This window comes from Dermacentor andersoni, chromosome 1 (genome assembly GCF_023375885.2).
Source record: "Dermacentor andersoni chromosome 1, qqDerAnde1_hic_scaffold, whole genome shotgun sequence".
Taxonomy (NCBI): Eukaryota; Metazoa; Arthropoda; class Arachnida; order Ixodida; family Ixodidae; genus Dermacentor; species Dermacentor andersoni.
This window is the reverse complement of record NC_092814.1, coordinates 283,444,692-283,464,245: the sequence shown is the minus strand read 5'-3', so window position 1 is coordinate 283,464,245 and position 19,554 is coordinate 283,444,692. Positions and strand designations below refer to the sequence as shown.

Below are 19,554 nucleotides of genomic sequence, written 5' to 3'. Positions count from 1 at the left end.
AAGGGTGCTTATATTCAAGAAAACATGATGTTATACATGTGAAGAAATTCACAGCACAATGCAGGACATTGACGAATGGGAAATATGTAAATGTGAGGTATTAGCAAAAGCAGTGGGACATGTCTCCATGCTGCCACTGGTAGCTACGATGTAGGAGGCATTTTTTTAAGCTGGCTGACTCACTTGGGAGACAGGTTACGAAGCTTTACTATTGTAAATCTCTGCATCACTTTTTCATTAATCCATGTTCTCACCATGTGCACACTGGCTGGGTTTCCCAGGCAGAACCTCCTATGTGACGTAACTCTTGTGGCTGGTGCCACAGAAGTGTCTGCCCACAAGACAGTGCTGGCGTCCTGCAGCCCCTACTTCTATGCCATGTTTACGGGCTTCACTGAGAGTCGAGCCAACAAGATCACACTTCAGGGTCTAGACGGGACTGCACTTGCTCTGCTCATCGATTATGTCTACTCAGCTGAAGTACAGGTTACTGAAGAGAATGTGCAGGTAGGTCTTTCCTGTTTACCGTTATCAGAATCAAAGGTTCATTCAATCCTGGCTGTGTAAGATCGGGATCGCTGCGATGTCAGATCACCACAGGCACCATGGTGTTCTGCTGCTGAGCATGAAGTCGAGGAATTGGTTACTGCCTGTGGCAGCAGCATTCTAATTAAGGTGGAATGCAAAATGAGCCTTTTGAGCATCTCTCATAGCCTCTGTGTTTCTTTGGGATGTTAAAGGTTAACTGCAACAAAATTTCACTTAGACTAAATTTCTCATAAATAAGTATGCACCATTGAACCGAGGCTCGAGAACCATTTGGGCAGTGGGTGTGTGGGCCCTCACAGATTACATTGCATGGGAGGCAGTGCACCCACCAGTCAGGGTCAGATGCCCGCTCTCCTTTTTTGCTCCAATATCAGGCCTTTTTTCTCTCTCTCTTGTTGCTCTGGGCCCGGGTCAAGCCAGGTTTGGGTCTGGTAGTGCCCGATGTGAGAAGAGGTCTTGACATGTGGAGCGTGGCCTTTCACTCTTTCTTTCACTTGATTGATATCTTTATTTAATTTTTTATATTTATGATTTTCTGAGAAAGAGGGAGAGCTCCTTCCCCCCACTCAATATTCGCTTCCAGAGACCCCTGCCATAGAGCTTTCAAAGGAAGGTTCAAGGGTTATGTGTCCCTGCTACACGGTCTTCAGATGGCCTCCGCTGAAGTTTTGATAGAAACCACAACATATCCTAAAATGCAGAAGTGGCAAGGAACAAAAAAAGCTAACGACGCGCCGAAATAAAATGACACTTTCATACATAGCAGCTGATAACCAAATCGCACATAACACCCATATTGTGTCAACGTTGCTGATGGCGACAGGCCGTGCCGGTGCTGCTGTACTGGAGCATTTATGATTGAGATTACAGGTGTCGCGAAAGTGTTTAGTGCTTAGAAACTTCTATAATACAGGGAAACTTGTTTTTAATAGGTAAAAATTGAACTTCCGTATGTATACAGTTTTTCTTTCTTCTGTCAAACACCCTCTAGGCTCACGGGTATTCCCTTGAGATTTCAAAGACAAAGGACTCGCTTAACCTAAAGCTCCCTTCAACTAGGCCTATTTTATGCACCTATGTGACAGCACGTGTCTTCCCTTGAAGTAAAGGATCTTTGGTTTCAAAGGACTTTTGAAGGTGCCCATGTGACTGGGGTATAAGATGCGAGACTGGGCAGGCACCACTGTTCAAAGAAACTCTTTGACACCAACTTGGAGCACTGGGATATGTGCCACTCGGTCTTTACCGGTCTTCAGTGAACCTCTTTGATGCCAACATGGGTCGCTAAGTATGTGCCAGTAGGTGTGTGCCGCTCTTCAATGAACGTCTTTGACGCCAACCGGGGTAACTAGGTATGTGGCACTGGGAATGTGCTGCTCTACAATGACAGAAAAGATCTCTTAAGTTTCTCTGATAACGAGCGGAATCGAACTCACAAGGGTTCCTCAAGTGCAGCAACATGATGCATTAGAAAGCTGCACCAGAAATGCACTGAATATGTGCTGCTTTTCAAAGAATGCTTTTCAAGCCAATGCTTTAGCAAGCTGTGCCATGAATGCACTGGGTATGTACTGCTCTTCAATGAACCTCTCGCCAACTTGAGTCACCAAGTATGTGCCACTGAGTGTGTAGCAGGCAACGAAACAATTCTCAGCTTTTGCAGCACCGGCACACCACACTTGTCGTCTTGGAGGCCACTTGCACATTTCTCGGTAGTGTCACTAAGTGGCACAGTATGCTTAGAAAGGAGCGCACGAGAAGTGCCCGGTTGGCACATGACTCGTTTCTCAGTGTTTGCATGCATGGCACGCCATGCATTTCGGAGGCCATGCGCAGGCTTTGCAGTGGAGGCGCTAGATGGCACCTAGTATTCTTAGGGAAGTGCGAACGAGGAGTCCCAGTGCAGCACACACACCTCATACATAATTCGTTTCTACAGTAGCAATACGTTGTGTAGCTAAATTGATTCAGTGCTAACCTAGTACTGTCGACAGTTATCGGGAGATGGGCTCTGCCACTTTCTTTTTTTCCTAGTTTCGCTTTACAAATTTTTTGTGGTGCACGCAGTAGCATTTCTAACAAATTTTGCAAGTAGGCTTCTCTATGTCTGCATTATCTAAAACAAAGCTTTTTACATGGTCCAAAATTTTGTTGCAGTCGGCTTTTGAACATAATAAATTTTTAAACCTAATCAACCTAATGTAATTTTTAACTTTACTGTAATGGCTATTGTGGTGTTGTTTCCTATGGAATTCTTATTGAGGTGGCAGAAAATTTTATCATTTTTCTTCTAAATCATGCAGTGTTCGTATGATTTATTGGGTGTCCAGTCAATGGTTGTAGCAATTATACTGAAGCTAGATTTTCATAAAAGAATGAATCATTTTGCTTGAAATTTTGTATCCTAGGTCTAATAAAATAAAGACCTATAAAATAAAAAGCACTTGTTTTGCAAAACTTCATGTATTTTCAGGTTGTACAGTGCTGAGGTAACAACCAGAAAAAGAAGGACAAGACGAATACGAAGCGCTTACGTGCTTTGTATGTTTTATGCATTGTTTTATGTTCCCACGCTCCAATAGAAATTTAATCACGTTTTTGTTAAAACAGTAGGTCTGTACAAAAAGTTCGAGCTGTGCATTTAAAAAAGGTTGTTTCACAAACCTTCATATTGATACATCAAAGTGGTCACTAAGAAAATACTCCCCATTAGACACAATACCTCTTCTATTGCTGAAAGCACCCTCGGAAGTCCTCTTCTCCTAAGTGCTTCAGCACTAATGTCATTTATTTTTGGGTTGTTGTCACGCCCCTGAATCACCAGTTTGCAAATGGGGTATAAAGAAAGTCTCCAGGGGCTACATCCAGAGAGTAGGGAGGGTGTCCCTGCATAATGATAGAATTGCAAGCCAAGAAACTTAAGCAGTATCAGTGCAAAGTGCATACGGGCATTATCGTGGTGCACAATCTAGCACCTCTCTTTCAATAAATTTGGTCGCATATGGCACACACAATTTTTCAGAGGCTTCAATATCTCCACGTAGAAAGCTGCATTGAGTTTGACTTCAACGTGCAAATTTGTAGCGCACAATTCCATGGCAATCGGAAAACACGATCAACATGACTGATTTTTGCTTTGTTCTTCCACGGTTTTTTGGCTTTGGCTCACCCTTCTTTTTCCACTCCTTGCACTGCAAGTTCGGTTTGACGTCGTGTTTGTAAATCCATGTTTCATCACCCGTGACAGCCCTTTGCAAGAATTCATCAGTGTTGTCTGAAGTTTTCCAATAAATGCAACCTTCTTTTCATCGCAGCTTTTTCTCAGAAGTTGGCAGTTTCGGCACCATCTTTTTTTTATTTCCAAATTTTCAGTCGTAATCTGGGGAACAGACTACTTTCTCAAACTGAGTGCTTCTGATATCATTCAAACAGTCATTCGGCAGTCACTAAGCACACGAGAGCACACTCAATTTATTTTTACATCTTTGCACAAGGTGGAGAGGTGTCCTGTTGCCTCGTCCTTGGGGTCTTATTCCCAAAAATGCTGGACCCACTTGAACATAGTCATTTCCTTTGTGGCATGCTTTCCATAGGCTTATTGAAACATTATATGAATTTCTGTACGATTCTTGCTCGATTTCACATGAAAGTTGATATTAATCTTTTGTTTCGTCTGTTCCTTGATCTCCATTTCGACAAAGACTAAAGATGAGTTGCATAAAAAGTACACACATAAAATTCTACCTTGTCATACAGCAGTTCAGCTTGTACTTGAGGTCAACCAAATCCTTTTGGGTGGATAGAGCAGCACTGCTACACCCTCTTCCGCTTTTTTTCTGACTTGCTGCATGAACTTTTGGGACAGACCTTGTAAGCCTGCGGTATTCTAATAAGAGCCTGCATGTTTATTCAAGTGTGTGATGTAATAGCACTGCTTCTCATATACAAGGAACAACTATCTTTGAAGGTCATTTGCTGGAAGTTTTCAGGCTTTGAATGGCACTTATTGTTCAGATTATGCCATACACATCACTGGTGATGTGGAAAAGTATTCTGATATTATTTCACAATTAAGTAAGACAACGATGAAGAGTTTTTATTCACTGTTGAATCTTACATGAGTTTGGCAAAGTGCATACCATGTAGCTAAATAAGCCTGTTTTACCATTGAATGGTACTACATAGGTAAAGTGCCAAGTGCCATCTTCTAACTGGTAAGATGCGAGACCTTGCTCATATTTCAAGGCATCACTTGAGGCTACAGTTGGTGAGGCACTGTCTGATGCAGTTGCTCTCAATCGCTGGATCAGTGTTAAGGGGGAGCAATACCTCAAAGATTTGTGATGCATTTCTCGTGTGTAGGATGGGCAGTGCGTGTCATACATACAGCTACATAATGTATTTTACTAATAAGAAATTATGTGCCCCAGCTTATGTAGTATAGGTGTGCAGCTCTGGTTTTCTGTACACCCATATATATTTCTTCTCTGTTTATGCTTAGTACGTGTTATATCCCATGGTTATGAATTGGTATTGTTGTTAGTATCCTGATCCTGTTCCTTGCTGTTATCCCATCTGTGTGGTGTTCTCATGATAAGTGTGTATAAACTACACCCATCTGAGATGTGCACAGCCCTCTGGATGGTTGGTTTGGGTGATAGAACTGCTTATCTAGTTCTGTTTAGTTTACCTTTTGACTATGAAAGTAGCTTGTGAGCATTCAATTCTTTTTTACATGGTTACATTCAGTAAAAATTTCCACAATCTTGTCAGCAAAGCAGCTTAAGGAAGCATCACCAGGTTTAAAAGATCTGTTGCTGCTATTCTACGCATATTTTTAGTGGATGTCGGATGTCAGCTTATTCACTGAGATTTCGCTTATGGTAGATGCATGTTTCAATATTCATTTATCAAAGAAGCACCATTATGCAAAAGGCATTAATGGATGCAATCATGTCTGACAAGCTGTGTAGAGCTTAAGGTCGATTTTTTTCTCTCTCTCTCTTCTTCTTGGGCAGACCCTACTACCTGCTGCCAACCTGCTTCAGTTGAGCGACGTCCAGGAAGCCTGCTGCGAGTTTCTGCAGGCTCAGCTACACCCATCAAACTGCCTTGGCATACGGGCATTTGCAGATCTTCATGGGTGCCTTGACCTGCTGTCTCACTGTGATTCCTATATTGAGCAGCATTTTGTGTAAGTTGTAGACACACGCATATATTATCTTGACGTTATTGTGACAAGTTTCTTTCACAAATTATGTTTGTGTAGCGCAGGGTCTGTAAAATGGAAAAAACAGTGCTCAGGACGCAGCACTGTTGCTGTTGTCCTGTCTTCATACCGTTTCTTCGCGATGATAGGCTGCATTAGCCCACATGTACCTTGCTGGAGTCTGCAAGAATTTGATAGGTACAGTGAAATACCAATAATTCGAAATCTCTTAATTCAAATTGATGGATAATTCAAACTGCTCTGTTGGTCCTGGCAAAGTCCTATGTATTTAAATAGAGAAAAGGTCCCGCAAATTAGAACTCCTTTAACAGAGCCATGGTTATTTCGAACAAAATTTCTTGCTGCCATGGACCGCTTTTCAGACAAACGCAAGCCAAAGATAAATGTTATATGTTATGTGTCGCTAGCTACCATAATGTAACATGCTGTAAAAATTACGAGGAAAGCCATGCAGGAAGCCGAGACCAAATGAAGCAAGTAGATAGGCATGGGCCATGCTTTCCCATCCAGCTTAAAAGGAGCAGGTGTGTGCATGATCACATTGCTTGCGCTCATTTACTCACTCTTCCCCCCCGTCTAGCAAATGCTTAATCATGTTATCGCGCGCCCATGAAGACAGCGTGCATCAAGCCACCTTTCGTCTGGGCTCACCTTCGCACATTTTCCCTCTTACTCACAGCAAATGGCACCCTAGGCGTGGTCTTATCACACTCGGACTTTATACAGAACCTAGACTTCTTAAAATACATTGTTTTGCGCTTATCGAGGAAAGATAAAACTTTTTAAGTGAAATCCCAGTGATCGTTTTGGTTTGGTGCACTGAAACGCACAATTGAGCACAATATTTAAAGGGGCTCACATAGTCTAAACTTTGTTTTATTCAAATAAACTTCCTGTCCCCTTGGAGTTGACTTCACAAGATTTTACAGTACTACATCAGGCCATTTTCAAGATGTTTTAGCTATTCCAAAGAGGTGACAGCTAAAGTAAATTTAATTTGTATGGCACTGCATATATTCCTAACCTTTTTTCTGTGTCATAGAAGAACTTGGAAACTTGCTCTGTTTACAAGATTTTTAAGATATGCTGTATTTGCTCTATTCTAACGTGCCCTCGATTGTAACACTCGCCTGTTTTCCGTGATCAAAAAAAAGAAAAGTCCTTTACAGTACCGCTCACCTCATTCTTTCATACAGAAATACAACTTTCTCTCATTTGGAAAAAAACAAATGATTTGCTCACAAAGCACTAAAGTTGCAACAAATAAAAGTAGCAGCTTTGCTTGAAATTCGAAGCATCGATTATGATAGCAAATTAGTAGACAGCTGTACGAAAGTAAGGGTAATAGCTTTGTTGGCCATATAAACTTTAAACATTCGCTAACTAACTAAATTAACAACCATGGTGTCACGCATGCACAAGCAAACATGAACACATCTCGCTCAATGACCGCAGAGACTCTCTAAATGCTCGAGTGAGGAGGTGTGATGAGTGCGGTAGCAAGAGCGAGGGAATTGGCCTTTGTGCGGACTCTCACTTCAACGTACACTAAGCGACTAGAACACAGCGGGGTGCGCCTAGATGCATAGACTAGTCTCCGTCACAGATAACTTTCAAGATAGGGGCCGCGCGGCCGTGCTGTACATAGCAGCCGCCATTGTAGAACACCTCTCCTGTTTGCGCCAGTCCTGCACGCAAGTTTCGGGAACTCCAAACGCCCATGGTGCGGCCCGATTTCCATCCGTCTCCGCACATGTGATCGCTTTCCTTTTAATTGCGGCATCAGGATGAACTCGGCATGTCTTTGCATTCGGCACTTCCATGCTGATAGAGCAAACGCTGAAAACGGGAAGACGGACGGTGCACTCGTAGAGTTTCACACAATAATTACTAGAGGGAACTCTGGCGCTAGTGTCTACGGGAACTGCAATAGGAGCAGTTGTTACCAGCATGGGAATTATGGGAAGTACATGATTTGCCTAAATTTCATCCTTTTGGCTTCAAACGGCTTTGTGGCTTTGCAAAACTTGTCATTTTCAACTATGTGCTGCGTAATAAATAATTAAGTAAACATTATTCAAATTGTCCGGTGGCAGGATTTGAACACAGGACCTCTAGCACAAAAGCCTGATATTGAAGCCATTAAGCCACGGACGTATGCATCAACAAGTGGTCTGAAACGCCCTTATGAATTTATCGCGGGCATGCCAGTGCCTTGAGACGCTTGGCGCGTTTGGATTAGTCCATCTTGACAAGCTGAATCGTCACAATTGGTAGTGATTGTGCGTGTTCGCAGTGTCTTCTGAACTGCGGAGAGTGTAGATTGCTCTGAAATTTACAAAAATGAAGGCATATAAAGCGTAATTAACAAAGCCACAAGAATGTCTGAATCCACAAGCACAAAGATCGGACAAATCCATGTACTTCCCATCATTCCCATGGTGGGTAAACGACTGCAGCGTCAGTTCCCTCTAGTACATTGTAGGAAACTCTATGGGTGCACTAACTTAAGCCAAAGGAAGCATTGCCTAAGCCATAGAGTTTCTCACTATAACACCTATAGGGAAATCTGGTGCCACCGTCTATGGGAGTTTCCTAAGGGGCTCTGTGCTGTCATGGGAATGATGGTATATGCGTCTCCTAGGCTTTTGTTGGATGCTGTCGTAAAGGGCGTTGTCTAAAACGTAGATATGGCTACATAAATAATGTGTTCTTAAAGAAAAATCTTCATAAAAGGTTTTCATTCATCCATATTACATCTTCCAGAGAAGTTTACTCACCTACAATGCATAACCAAGCGATGAAAAGCAAGAACAGACGACAAACTGTTCCAAAGCAAGTGTGAATCTTGTCGTCTGTCCTCCAACTTTAGCTGCCCACTGATACTTTTTACGTTTCATATAATTGTACATGCAGCAGCAAGTTCTCATAATTAAACAAAACATGTTTGTGTAATAATAATAAAACAGTTAATAAAGGGAAAATGAGACATCCACCCTAACATAGGTAAGTGCTACAAAGGAAACCCATGCGGGTTCCTCAAAAGAAAAGCTTCGCAGTTGATGAAAAATTCGTCCTGGTCCGGGACTTGAACCCGGGACCACCGCCTTTCCGGGGCAGCCGCTCTACCATCTGAGCTAACCAGGCGGCTAGCAGATGGCAGGCGAAGTCGAATTTATCAACAACTCAAAAGCAAAGGCAAAAGTTTGACGTAATAGTTCTGCGGAAACCCGCAACGTGGAGAGAAGTAATTAATGAAGGGAAAATGCGACCTCCACCCAAACGTAGCTAAGTGCTACAAAGAAAACCCTTACGGGTTCCTCGAAAGAAAAGCTTTGCAGTTGAAGAAAAATTTGTTGTGTTCCGAGACTCGAACCAGGGACCACCGCCCTTCCGGGGCAGCCGCTCTGCCATCTGAGCTAACCAGGCTAACCCGGCTCAACCTGCGTTAGATATTCCGGGTTGCTTTGGGACATTAAATCCCATAAATCAAATATGTTCTTCCCACTGATTGTGTCTAGTGTTGGCCCCTGTGGCGTGCTCATGTGGCCATCCACAGCCCATCCGTTTTGGGAATGCCAGTGCCATGCTCAGCAGTGAGACCGCCACCTGAAGGCAGTGCAAGTGTCGTCCTACGAGGAGAGGATTAGGCCGGCAACTGAGTCAGTGGATTCCGACAGCGTCATTATGGACTCGCTCTTAGGTTTGGCCAAGGACGCGCTGCTCCTTGGACGGCTCTAAATACAACTCCCCCCTCCCCTTCCTATTCCACATAAGAGGCCTTCGAGCCATCCCTCAAAAATACATTTTATCATCATCATTTTAAATTGCCCTGCCAAATATTTTAGATAATACCAAAAGCAAGCTAATGTACCTATACTTCATTTCTTCAACATCTCCCTTCTTATGGATTAATATTCTTTTGATAGCTTTCAAGTATTAAGCACATTTGAGGCCACAACTTATTGCACATGAAGGATTGCAAGCTTTTTGAGTTGCAATATCCTTGCCATCTTTTTCCAGATTATTATTTCATCATCTCCTGTCACTTTTCCCCGGGACCTATGTTTGCCAAGCTCTTTTTACTTGTCTCTGGTTACTCAAGGAAATGCATTGCCCTTCCCATCTATGTCTATGCTCTGACTTTCTATTTACCACGTAAATGTTAGTTTACTGCTTCACATGTTCAAGCATTAAGGTAATCAGGATATCATTGCTGCATTGTGGGCAGTTGTTTGAGGGAAGGAAAATTAATTTCAACCAGAACTTTATCTAATCGGGCTGATCTAAGTGTAAAGGTGCACTGATGGAAATTGTGGCTGTCCTGATTGTTGTCAGTTATGCTTTTTGCTTTCTGCTGTACACTTTGGAACTTTCTTGCACTAGTTCTCAGATATGAAAACAGCATACTACATTATATTTCAATGGTCAGCAGGCTGGATGTAGTTCAGTTCACAGAAGTTAAGTTTCCAGTAAGGTTGCCCAAAAGAAGGGAGCTATTAAACTACTCAAGCACAAAAAGATGCCTTAACTGACATTTATGGGTATGTATCATGTTGCAGAACAGAATAAAAGACCATTCTAAAAGTTTAAACTATTGTGCTCCTTTTAGCAGTGTGAATTTTGTTTCATGTGGGAGGCTAAGTGTTCATTTCATTGATCATTTTTGGGATTATGCAAACTAGTCCCTCTAATTGCAGTTTAAGCTACCAGCTGTGACAACATGGTTTTACTTTACATATTTGTTCATTTTATTTAAACAAGTGTGCAAATCAACATCATTTTATTAATTATGCCAACATTGGTAAATGTACTATCCTCATGGAATTAAATGCAGTAGGGAAAATTCAAAGTAGAACGCCTCTTATGTACAATTACTCAAGAGTGTGATGGCACGTTGTTACGTATCTGGTCACTAAAGGTCTCGTAGATTTTGTATGAAGCACAAGACCAAAAATTATGCCAATTTCACTCGGAACTGGAGATGGTGGAAAAGAAAGCAAGCGTATTAGTTAACTCTAAATTGACATGTTTAATTCCATGAGTATAGTACTTTAGCCATATAAACCTTCTCATGAATGAGGTTCATCAAGTACATAAAGCTGCAACAAATTGCATGCCTTTTTATTTATTTTACAGGGAAGTGACTGAAAATGAAGAATTTCTTGCCCTTCCTGCAAATCAGGTGGCACATCTCATTTCTAGTGACAGACTGTCAGTTCCTTCAGAGGAGCAGGTAGGTGTTGAGCAGCTAAATACAACAGTTGATGTTTTCTTTTTGCACGTTTTATGCATCTTTTGGCTTTGCATTGTTTCTTTTGAAAGGATGCATGGTATGCTTTATTTTGGCTGCAAATATGTACATTATGTTAAGTTGGAGGCGGGTGCTTGGTGAGTTGTTGCTGGATATATTGATCAAGTTTAAAAGCCAAAGTTAGTTTTCTTTTTTTTATATGTCTCTTCCGCTCAACATTAGCTGCTAGCAAATTTAATTCTGTAGTCTTTTGGCCACAAAAATGCAGTGGTGCTTCACAAAATGAACTTACATGGAGTACTAACAAATATTTTCAAAGTTGTAAGAACTCAGTGACATGCTTCTCGCACATAAAGAAATGACACTTGACAAGTGGGAAGTATGGAAAACGCCTATAAAATATTTTAATTTGATGCCGAAGTTCTCAAAATGCTGGATGTGGCATCATTGACATTATTGGGATGTCATGACACAGAGCAAGATTTTCTGATGTGTTGTAGCAGTAAGACTAGGTGTGATGACGTTGCTCATCAGAACATAAACAAGAGTGCTGCATGTGTCTTGGCTGTGTTCACTTGCGTATGGCCGCCACAGCAGTGGCAGAGTGAGTGAGCCAATGTGTGAGTGAGCCAATGTATCTTGAGATCATCATGCAGTTACCTAGTGGGTACCAAAACCAAAAATGTTTTATAGAAATAAGTGTTGTAGTCAATTGTTTAATGTACTCTGACACTTGCCAGTAATTTTTCTGTGGTTTAGAGGGCTTGGACCTTTATTTAAAGAAAATCACAAGTCGAAAATGTCATGTCAGTACCCCTTTAATTCATTCCATGGGCAGGTTAGTGCTGGACAACATTTGTTCTACAAGATGCACTCTCCCATTGTTCCTGTGGGAGGTTTTTTCTCGGACATTAATTGTACAAGAATGCAAAAAGGAGAGAAAATGCATCCAAAAACAACAAAATTTGCCAAGGACAGGGGATGTTCGAGATCCAGAGCGAGGTGGTGGAGGAAGGGTGACTATTTTACGCTTTTAGAGACTCTTTTAGATTCTTTTTGTTTAATGTGATCAGTTTAATCCCAGTCATAATCCCCCCCCAACTAGAGCTGGCAGATGACTGTGCTGGGAGCAACTTTTTTCTGTCTCTCTCTCCCAAGGTTTCGTAAAAGGGCCATGACATGGTCTTACAACTGTGTTTAGTTTATCATTGTATATGAGAGTAGAGTTGCCAACAGGTAAAAGAACACACACACAAACACACACACACTTAAAAGAAACTGCTTTCAGTGCACATTTTAACTTAAAATTTCAATTTGAAATCATTGCCTTTAAGCCCTTCCCACCAACAGTGACCACCATTTTGGCAGTGCTTGTGTGACTACAAAAAGTGTGGGGCCAGTGCTGCATTGCTTGCTCCAAAACATTGTGAAACCATCTGTGTGCCGTGACAAGCTTGTGCAGGCCCACTGCTATGCACCAACAGAAACCACTGTGTGTGATGTCATGCCCTGAGAGTGAGCAACAGCTCCTAGATTCTTCAGATCACGCATTGTGCCTGCAATTATTTAATTCTCGTGATCTAGGAGCACAAACTAGAGAACGCCTGCAGAGGGTATCACGGACTGACCCTTAAGTCTCGCACGTAAATACTAAACCACACTTATTCCATGCACATAGGTGGTGTCCAAAACATGGCGACAATGACATCTTTCCAGGTTCTACAATCACTCCGGCACTTGCAGTACACAAAGAAAAATAGCCTTTGAGATTGGCTTCTGTTATTCCAAAGGACCTGTCCCTGTGGGTGCGATTACGACACCACCTATTAACCACGCAGAATGCACTACATTTCATCACCTGTTAGTGTTGCCAGACTGTTGTACGGTTTAACTGCGATATAAAAAAATGACATATGTAAGTTTTCTACCACTACAGTAGGATGCACATAATTTTGCATGCAATGCTTAATGCAAGTTCAAAAATACGGTGCCATGGCCCCTTTAAATCTCCAGGGTGGAAAAACACCCAAACTCAACTGCCTCTCCCATTTCAGCTCATTTTTGAAGTAGGCAGTGGCATTGTCATAAGACACATGAGCCAATCTGTTTGTCTCTGTCATGTTGGGATGCCTGTTGGTCACTGTGTTCTGGCCATTCTCCGACTGGTTCGGAAGCCATGGGTTCTTTTACCTCCTGATCTGAGAAAACATACACCCGCCGCGGTTGCTCAGTGGCTATGGTGTTAGGCTGCTGAGCACGAGGTCGCAGGATCGAATCCCGGCCACGGCGACCGCATTTCGATGGGGGCGAAATGCGAAAACACCCGTGTACTTAGATTTAGGTGCACGTTAAAGAACCTCAGGTGGTCGAAATATCCGGAGTCCTCCACTACGGCGTGCCTCATAATCAGAAAGTGGTTTTGGCACGTAAAACCCCATAATTTAATTTTTTAAAACATACAGATGGCGAAGCAGTAGTGAGGCAAATGCAAGCTAAGCAAGACGAGAGCAATGCGAGAATGAGGCCAGGTGAGGGAACATGGTGGCCCAAGAAATATGCAGGTGCACCTACATGCAGACACTCTTGGTTCATTTAAAGGTACCGAGTTTGTTCTGTGTGTTAAAAATTACAAGCAAGTTCATTTCGATCTGCAAAATATTTGTTCAATGAAGCACCACTGTAGGCAATTCACTTGGTGTAATAATCTGGGGAACCTTTCTTTTTGTCACTAGAATTTATCCATATATTATGCATATATCATGTTGCATGGGTACTAATCTTTTTGTGCTTTTCCCATACAGCTAGTGCCCCCCCCCTTTCTTTTTGCACACACTTTGTACTGCTTCTTTGTTACGAGTTTCTCCCAACTTTCAAAACGTACACTCATTCCAAGTGTTTGTGTGACTTGTTTTGGAAAATAAATTAAGTGTTTTTAAATTGAGCAAGCATGAGTTTATGAGTGACTGAATATACAGGGTGTCCCAGCTAAGTTTAGCCAGAGTTAAAGACTATGCCGATGCACTCTAAGACGACGCAACCAAATGCATGGTGCTGACTACTGTATGGAGTATGTCACGCTATTTTTTTTATTCTGCTTAATTATGTAATTAGTCAAGATTAATTAACCAACTTCGGAAGCAATGAAGTTAGGCAAAAAATTCACATTATAAAGTTGTAGAATACTTTGAAAAACTTTCGATTAGACAGCTTCTAACTTTCTGTCTATTGAGCATTAGCGTTTTTCTGCTTACTGCAGTGTGCGCTGTGATTTCAGCACTTGCAAACGCTCCACGTACAAATGAACATAGCATTTAGCTGGGTGTGCTGCCGCTGTGCCTACTTATCGCTATCATGAACTGCCACGAGGGAAGCACATCAGTGGCGTAAATCGCGCTGCCAACATCTGCGTCACTGTGCTGTTGCCTTTTAAGTGGCAGCACACCCTGCTAGATGCTATGTTCATTTGTACAAGAAATGTACGAGAAATTAATCTTGACTAATTATGCAATTAAGCAGAATAAAAAAGATTGTGACTTACTCCATATAATAGTCAGCAATATACATTTGGTCGCATCACCTTAGAGTGCATCGGTATATTTTCACTCTGGCTAAAGTTAGCTGGGACACCCTGTATATGATGTGTAACTTAACAGAAAAAGAGCAGAGGAAAGCTTTTTATGAGGTCCAATGTAACATTTTCCACAGTGATCACCACAGGAGTATTAGTCACAAAATGAAGTTAGGCCTTTTTTTTTCTACATTAGGCTGAGAAATGGGTGAATTTAATAGAGATAGCATTATTTAGTAGATAACCCTTATGGGCGTACTGTAAATGTGCCTACTTATATTTTTCCCCTTCTGTTAAATGTTACGAGCAATGATTGTTGAACCACTTAAGACTGTGGGAAGAGCTCTAGACTCAGTATTAGAAGTTGACTAAAATTGCTCGTAGGCCTTGTAGCTAATATAATGAGCAGAGATCCAACCCTTCACATCACATTGCACATGTGAACGCTGTTGAAATGTGGACACACTTGCCAGCTCAACTGTTGGAGTGCATATTCACTGCTAATGTTCTGTCCATGGAAATGGCTGTCACTGTTGACCAGCAAAAGTTTTTGTACACTTGTAGGATAGATGTTGCAGTAGCTGAGGGGCTAAGCCATTCTGCTGTTGGAAACAAGGTTGTGGGTTATATTCCTGGCCATGGCAGCCACATTTTGGTGGGAGTGAAGTGCAAGAATATTTGTGTTCTTAGATTTAGGTGCATGTTAAACAACCCCACATGCTCAAAATTAATCGGAGCCCTCCACTAAGGCATCCCTCATAGCCCATTGTGCAGTTTTGAGATGTTAAATCCGAAATTTAAATTTAGTAAATGTTAAAATCAACTTACTCTTACTTGTCATTAGAAGGGATACGTGAGAAAAGAAAGGCGAGGTTATTGCATTGCACTTATCGAGAATCTGTTGTAACTTAAAGGGATACTGAAAAGAAATATGAAAAAATGAGGGAAGTATCGAAATTCAACTCGGAAGATGCTACTGTTCTGACACGCAGTACTTACTTAAAATATTTTTAAATGGATGGCTGTATTTTTGGAGGATTGTGAACGTGCAACCGTTGCAAGCCAGCACGCGCAGGGCTGCACGCCAACCGCCGTGACGTCATCTGTGCCAGCTTGCAGCTGCAGCAGCAACCATAGAGTTTCCTACAATAATTACTGGAGAGAACTCTGGTGCTGCAATCAGTCAGCCACCATGGGAATGATGAGAAGTACATGGATTTATCTGATCTTCGTGCTTGTAAATTCAGACATTCTTGTGGCTTTGTTTATTACAGTTTATCTGTCTTCATTGTCGTAAGTTTCAGAGCAATCTATACTTTTCGAAGTGCTGAAGATGCTGCGAACATGCACAACCGCTACTAATTGCCACAATTCAGCTTGTCAAGGGGACCAAATCGAAACACGCCAAGTGTCTCAAGGCATTGGCTTGCCCTTGTCTCTTGTCTTATCTCTTGTCGATGCATGTTTTCATGGCATAATGGTTTCAATATTGGGCGTCTGTGCTAGAGGTCCCGTGTTCAAATCCTGCCATTGGAAAATTTTAATCATGTTTATTTAATTATTTATTATGTAGTACTTTGTTGAAAATGACGAGTTTACAAAGCCATGAAGCCGTTTGAAGCCGATAGGACGAGGGTTAGGCTGATCCATGTCCTTCCCGTAATTCCCATGCTGGCTCAACCGCCCCTATTGCAGCTCATATAGACATCAGTGCTGGAGTTCCCTCTAGTAATTATTCTACGAAACTACGGCAGCAACAGAGTTGGGCAGACGGCATTTGCTTGATGTCCACGCACTTTGCTCTTTGCACCTACGTTGGCTGCGATGGGCGCACAGCGCGAATCCATATCCTTCCAAGCTTCAGCTCTGCCGGAAAGGTATGACACAGCTTGTCTCGCCCGACAATACTTTTCTCACACACTTGCGCGCAGCAGCATAGAGCCATTCTCCTGCATTGTGCCAGGTGCTTCACTGATCACATTACAAAGCAGCACACAACACAAACGGCGACTTTGAAGACTCGGGCACAAGCTTCGCTTGCAGAAACAAGTATGCGGCCGTGAGCAACTGTGCAGTTGAAACATCATTCGCTGCCGCCCGGCGCCTTCCGTGCGGGTGAACAGACACGGGTGATGGCTGGCACACCAGTATCCGGCACACACAATATCATAGAAACGTCACGTCCTCTAGTTCAGGGTGCAGACGCTAGACGCGGTGTTGTGCGAAAAATGCATCAAATTCATTATTTTCCTCTAGCTTCTGCCGGAAAACAAGGTTGTGTCAACCACTTGCAGCATCCATGCTTTCATTTGGGCTAAAAATCTTGGCGGCAAAAGTTTTGTTCACTATCCCTTTAAGTTGTAAATTGGAACCCTGGCCTTTTGTAGCAGATCGAGGAGGTAAGAACTGGGTGCCCTACAAATGGTTTTTCTTTTTCTTTCTTTTTTTCCCCCCCTCAGTAATAGCACAGCTTCCTCCACTGTTCCTGCATCTGTAGCTGGGCTTTTGCACTTCCAGGTATTTGAAGCTGTGATGAACTGGGTGAACCAGGACTTGGCCAACCGAGAGTCACAGCTGGGCTGCCTGATGGAGCATGTGCGGCTGCCACTGCTCTCTCAGGAGTATCTGGTGCAGCGCGTAGAGGAGGAGCCCTTACTGAAGGGAAACCTTCCCTGCAAGGACTTCCTCATTGAGGCCATGAAATACCATCTGTTGCGTGCCGATCAGAAAGCTCTCTACGCTACACCACGGACCAAGCCTCGAACCCCTGTCGGACGCCCTAAGGTTACCGCTCTCTGATATTTTTGCTTGTATTAGTACGGTGAGGGCTAGAGAACAGTTTACATGCTGTTTAGTTTCTCTCAGTGTCAAGTATGCACATAAGCAGAATGCGATTGAAAAAAAGCTTACACTATCAGCATGTTCCTTACAAAATGTAGCATGAAAACATAGAAGAATTTAGTGAATCACCTTATTTACTCGCACAATGAACGCACTCACGTAATAAACGTACCCCCGACTTTGCTCTTTAAAATTGTGGTTTTCTTCCCCTGCTGTAATAATTGCACCTCCAACTTTGGTGCCGTGCAGCCCCACAAACAAACGACCATGCTGTTGTTTCCCCTGTTCACTCGTCTCGACTGATGATAATGCAGTCGACTTCTGTTAATTCAACCTTGACAGCACCAATGAATTTGATCGAATTAAACAAGATGCAGAAAGAACACCAATACACCACTGATTAATTTTCCAGTATTTGCCAAATTTTAAGGAAGGACGCTCCTCGAAAAAACATTTCCTATAGAGCATTTCAAGCAAATTTCAAATATGTCATTAATTTCTGCGTAGCTGCTACAGTTCTTGAGTTAAGTCCTACACAATGGCAAAATAAAGTGATTTTGCGGGCACTGTATTGTGTAATAAATTTTTGCAAAACGCTTTGTGCTGTAGCTTATTTAGCTCTTTGTAGACCGCAAACTGCCGATTCAAACACTGTGTACAATTACTGGAACTATAAAAAATGAATTAGGACACTTCAACAAATTTTTTTCACAATCACATGAAAATAACCTTCTACACTTACAATTGCCTTACAGTAACAAAATTTGGCATACATACTTTTGAAGATATGTACAGTGCTAATATCTACTTGAAATTGCAATATCTCCACGCAGTAAGTTGCAAAAGTACATGGTTACGTTTCAGAGAATTAAAAAAAAAATTAGTTGAAATGTTCAAATTTTTTTGCATAGTTTCATAATTGTAAACACTGTTCGGCTAGATATCGGCACTTTGCGATCCACAAAGAGCTAAACAAGCTACAGTACGATGCTTTTTGTGAAAATTTATTACATGAAGAAGTGCCCATAAAGATGACTATATTTTGGCATTGTGCATCACATAACTCTAAAACTATAACAGCTACACAAAAAGCAGTGCCATATTTGAAATCTGCATAGAAAACTCTATACTTGACTGAATTTTGAAACCTCTAATACAAGCAATAAAAAAAAAGTTGCTTCGAGGAGCGTCTCCCCTTAACATACCCCCAAATCAAATAGGCTCCCACTTTCTATATGCCCAAATTGGACTGATATTAAATCTTCTAAACAAAATAGAAATCTAATGCGCACTTGATCTTTAGTGAAAAAAAATAGGTGTTGTACAATAGAGACTGGTTTTCTAATTTCAGCTTCGCCACAATTCATCCGTGTTGTGAGGTAAAGCATACAAACACTGCGCAGGCAGTTTCTGTATTTGTATCCAATTGCACTACGCTGGCAATTTTGGCCCAATTTCTTTGTAGAAAAGAAGGTGCACTATAATCGGGTATAACATAATCAAGTATTGTGAGCCAAGGTTATTCCTTGAAAATTTTCCAGGGGAAGCTGAAAATAGGCATTTTGTTGTGGTAGGTGATGTGTGTTGAACGCATTCACTGCTGCCTAAGCTCCGCCGAGACAGACGCTGCCACTAAAGGGGTGCTATTGAGGTTGCCATAAGGGTCAGACGCATGCATGCTGCCTGGTAAAATTCAAGTTATTCAGCGAAAGCCAATTTTGGGACCGAAATTGTGAAACTTGGGGCCTATATTTTAGGCCGGGACCTCGGGTTGGAATTGAATTAAGCAGAGTTGATTAACAGAGTTATACTGTAACACATACCACTGAGAGCCATCTCTTGGCAAAAGAAAATAATGCCCTTTATCGAGGTGCCAGTGCAACAGGCAATAAAAACAATGCGTTGATAGTTGCACAGCTAAAACGACTGAACCGATGAGCTGTATGTTAGACCTATATTTAAAGCGAAGCTTGCTTTGCCTGCCGCTCCACAATTTGGCATATTGTGGTGGCGGTAACGGTCGTTGCCATCATCGGCTGTGTCGTTATCGGGGATACGATCACTTTCCCAAGGTTTAGCGCCACTCTGCACTGGATGTGTCGGCTTATATGG

The 19,554-nt window shown here is 42.1% G+C and overlaps 1 protein-coding gene across 1 annotated transcript in view; it reads left to right on the top strand.

The window, feature by feature from the left end:
• The window catches only part of kel (kelch protein), a 40,938-nt gene that overhangs the window by 2,070 nt on the left and 19,314 nt on the right, over positions 1-19,554 (top strand). The window contains exons 3-6 of the mRNA XM_050195693.2: positions 282-507; positions 5,568-5,743; positions 10,919-11,015; positions 17,119-17,385. Coding sequence (XP_050051650.1) covers positions 282-507; positions 5,568-5,743; positions 10,919-11,015; positions 17,119-17,385 — 766 coding nt within the window. The remainder of the gene's footprint in view (positions 1-281; positions 508-5,567; positions 5,744-10,918; positions 11,016-17,118; positions 17,386-19,554) is intronic.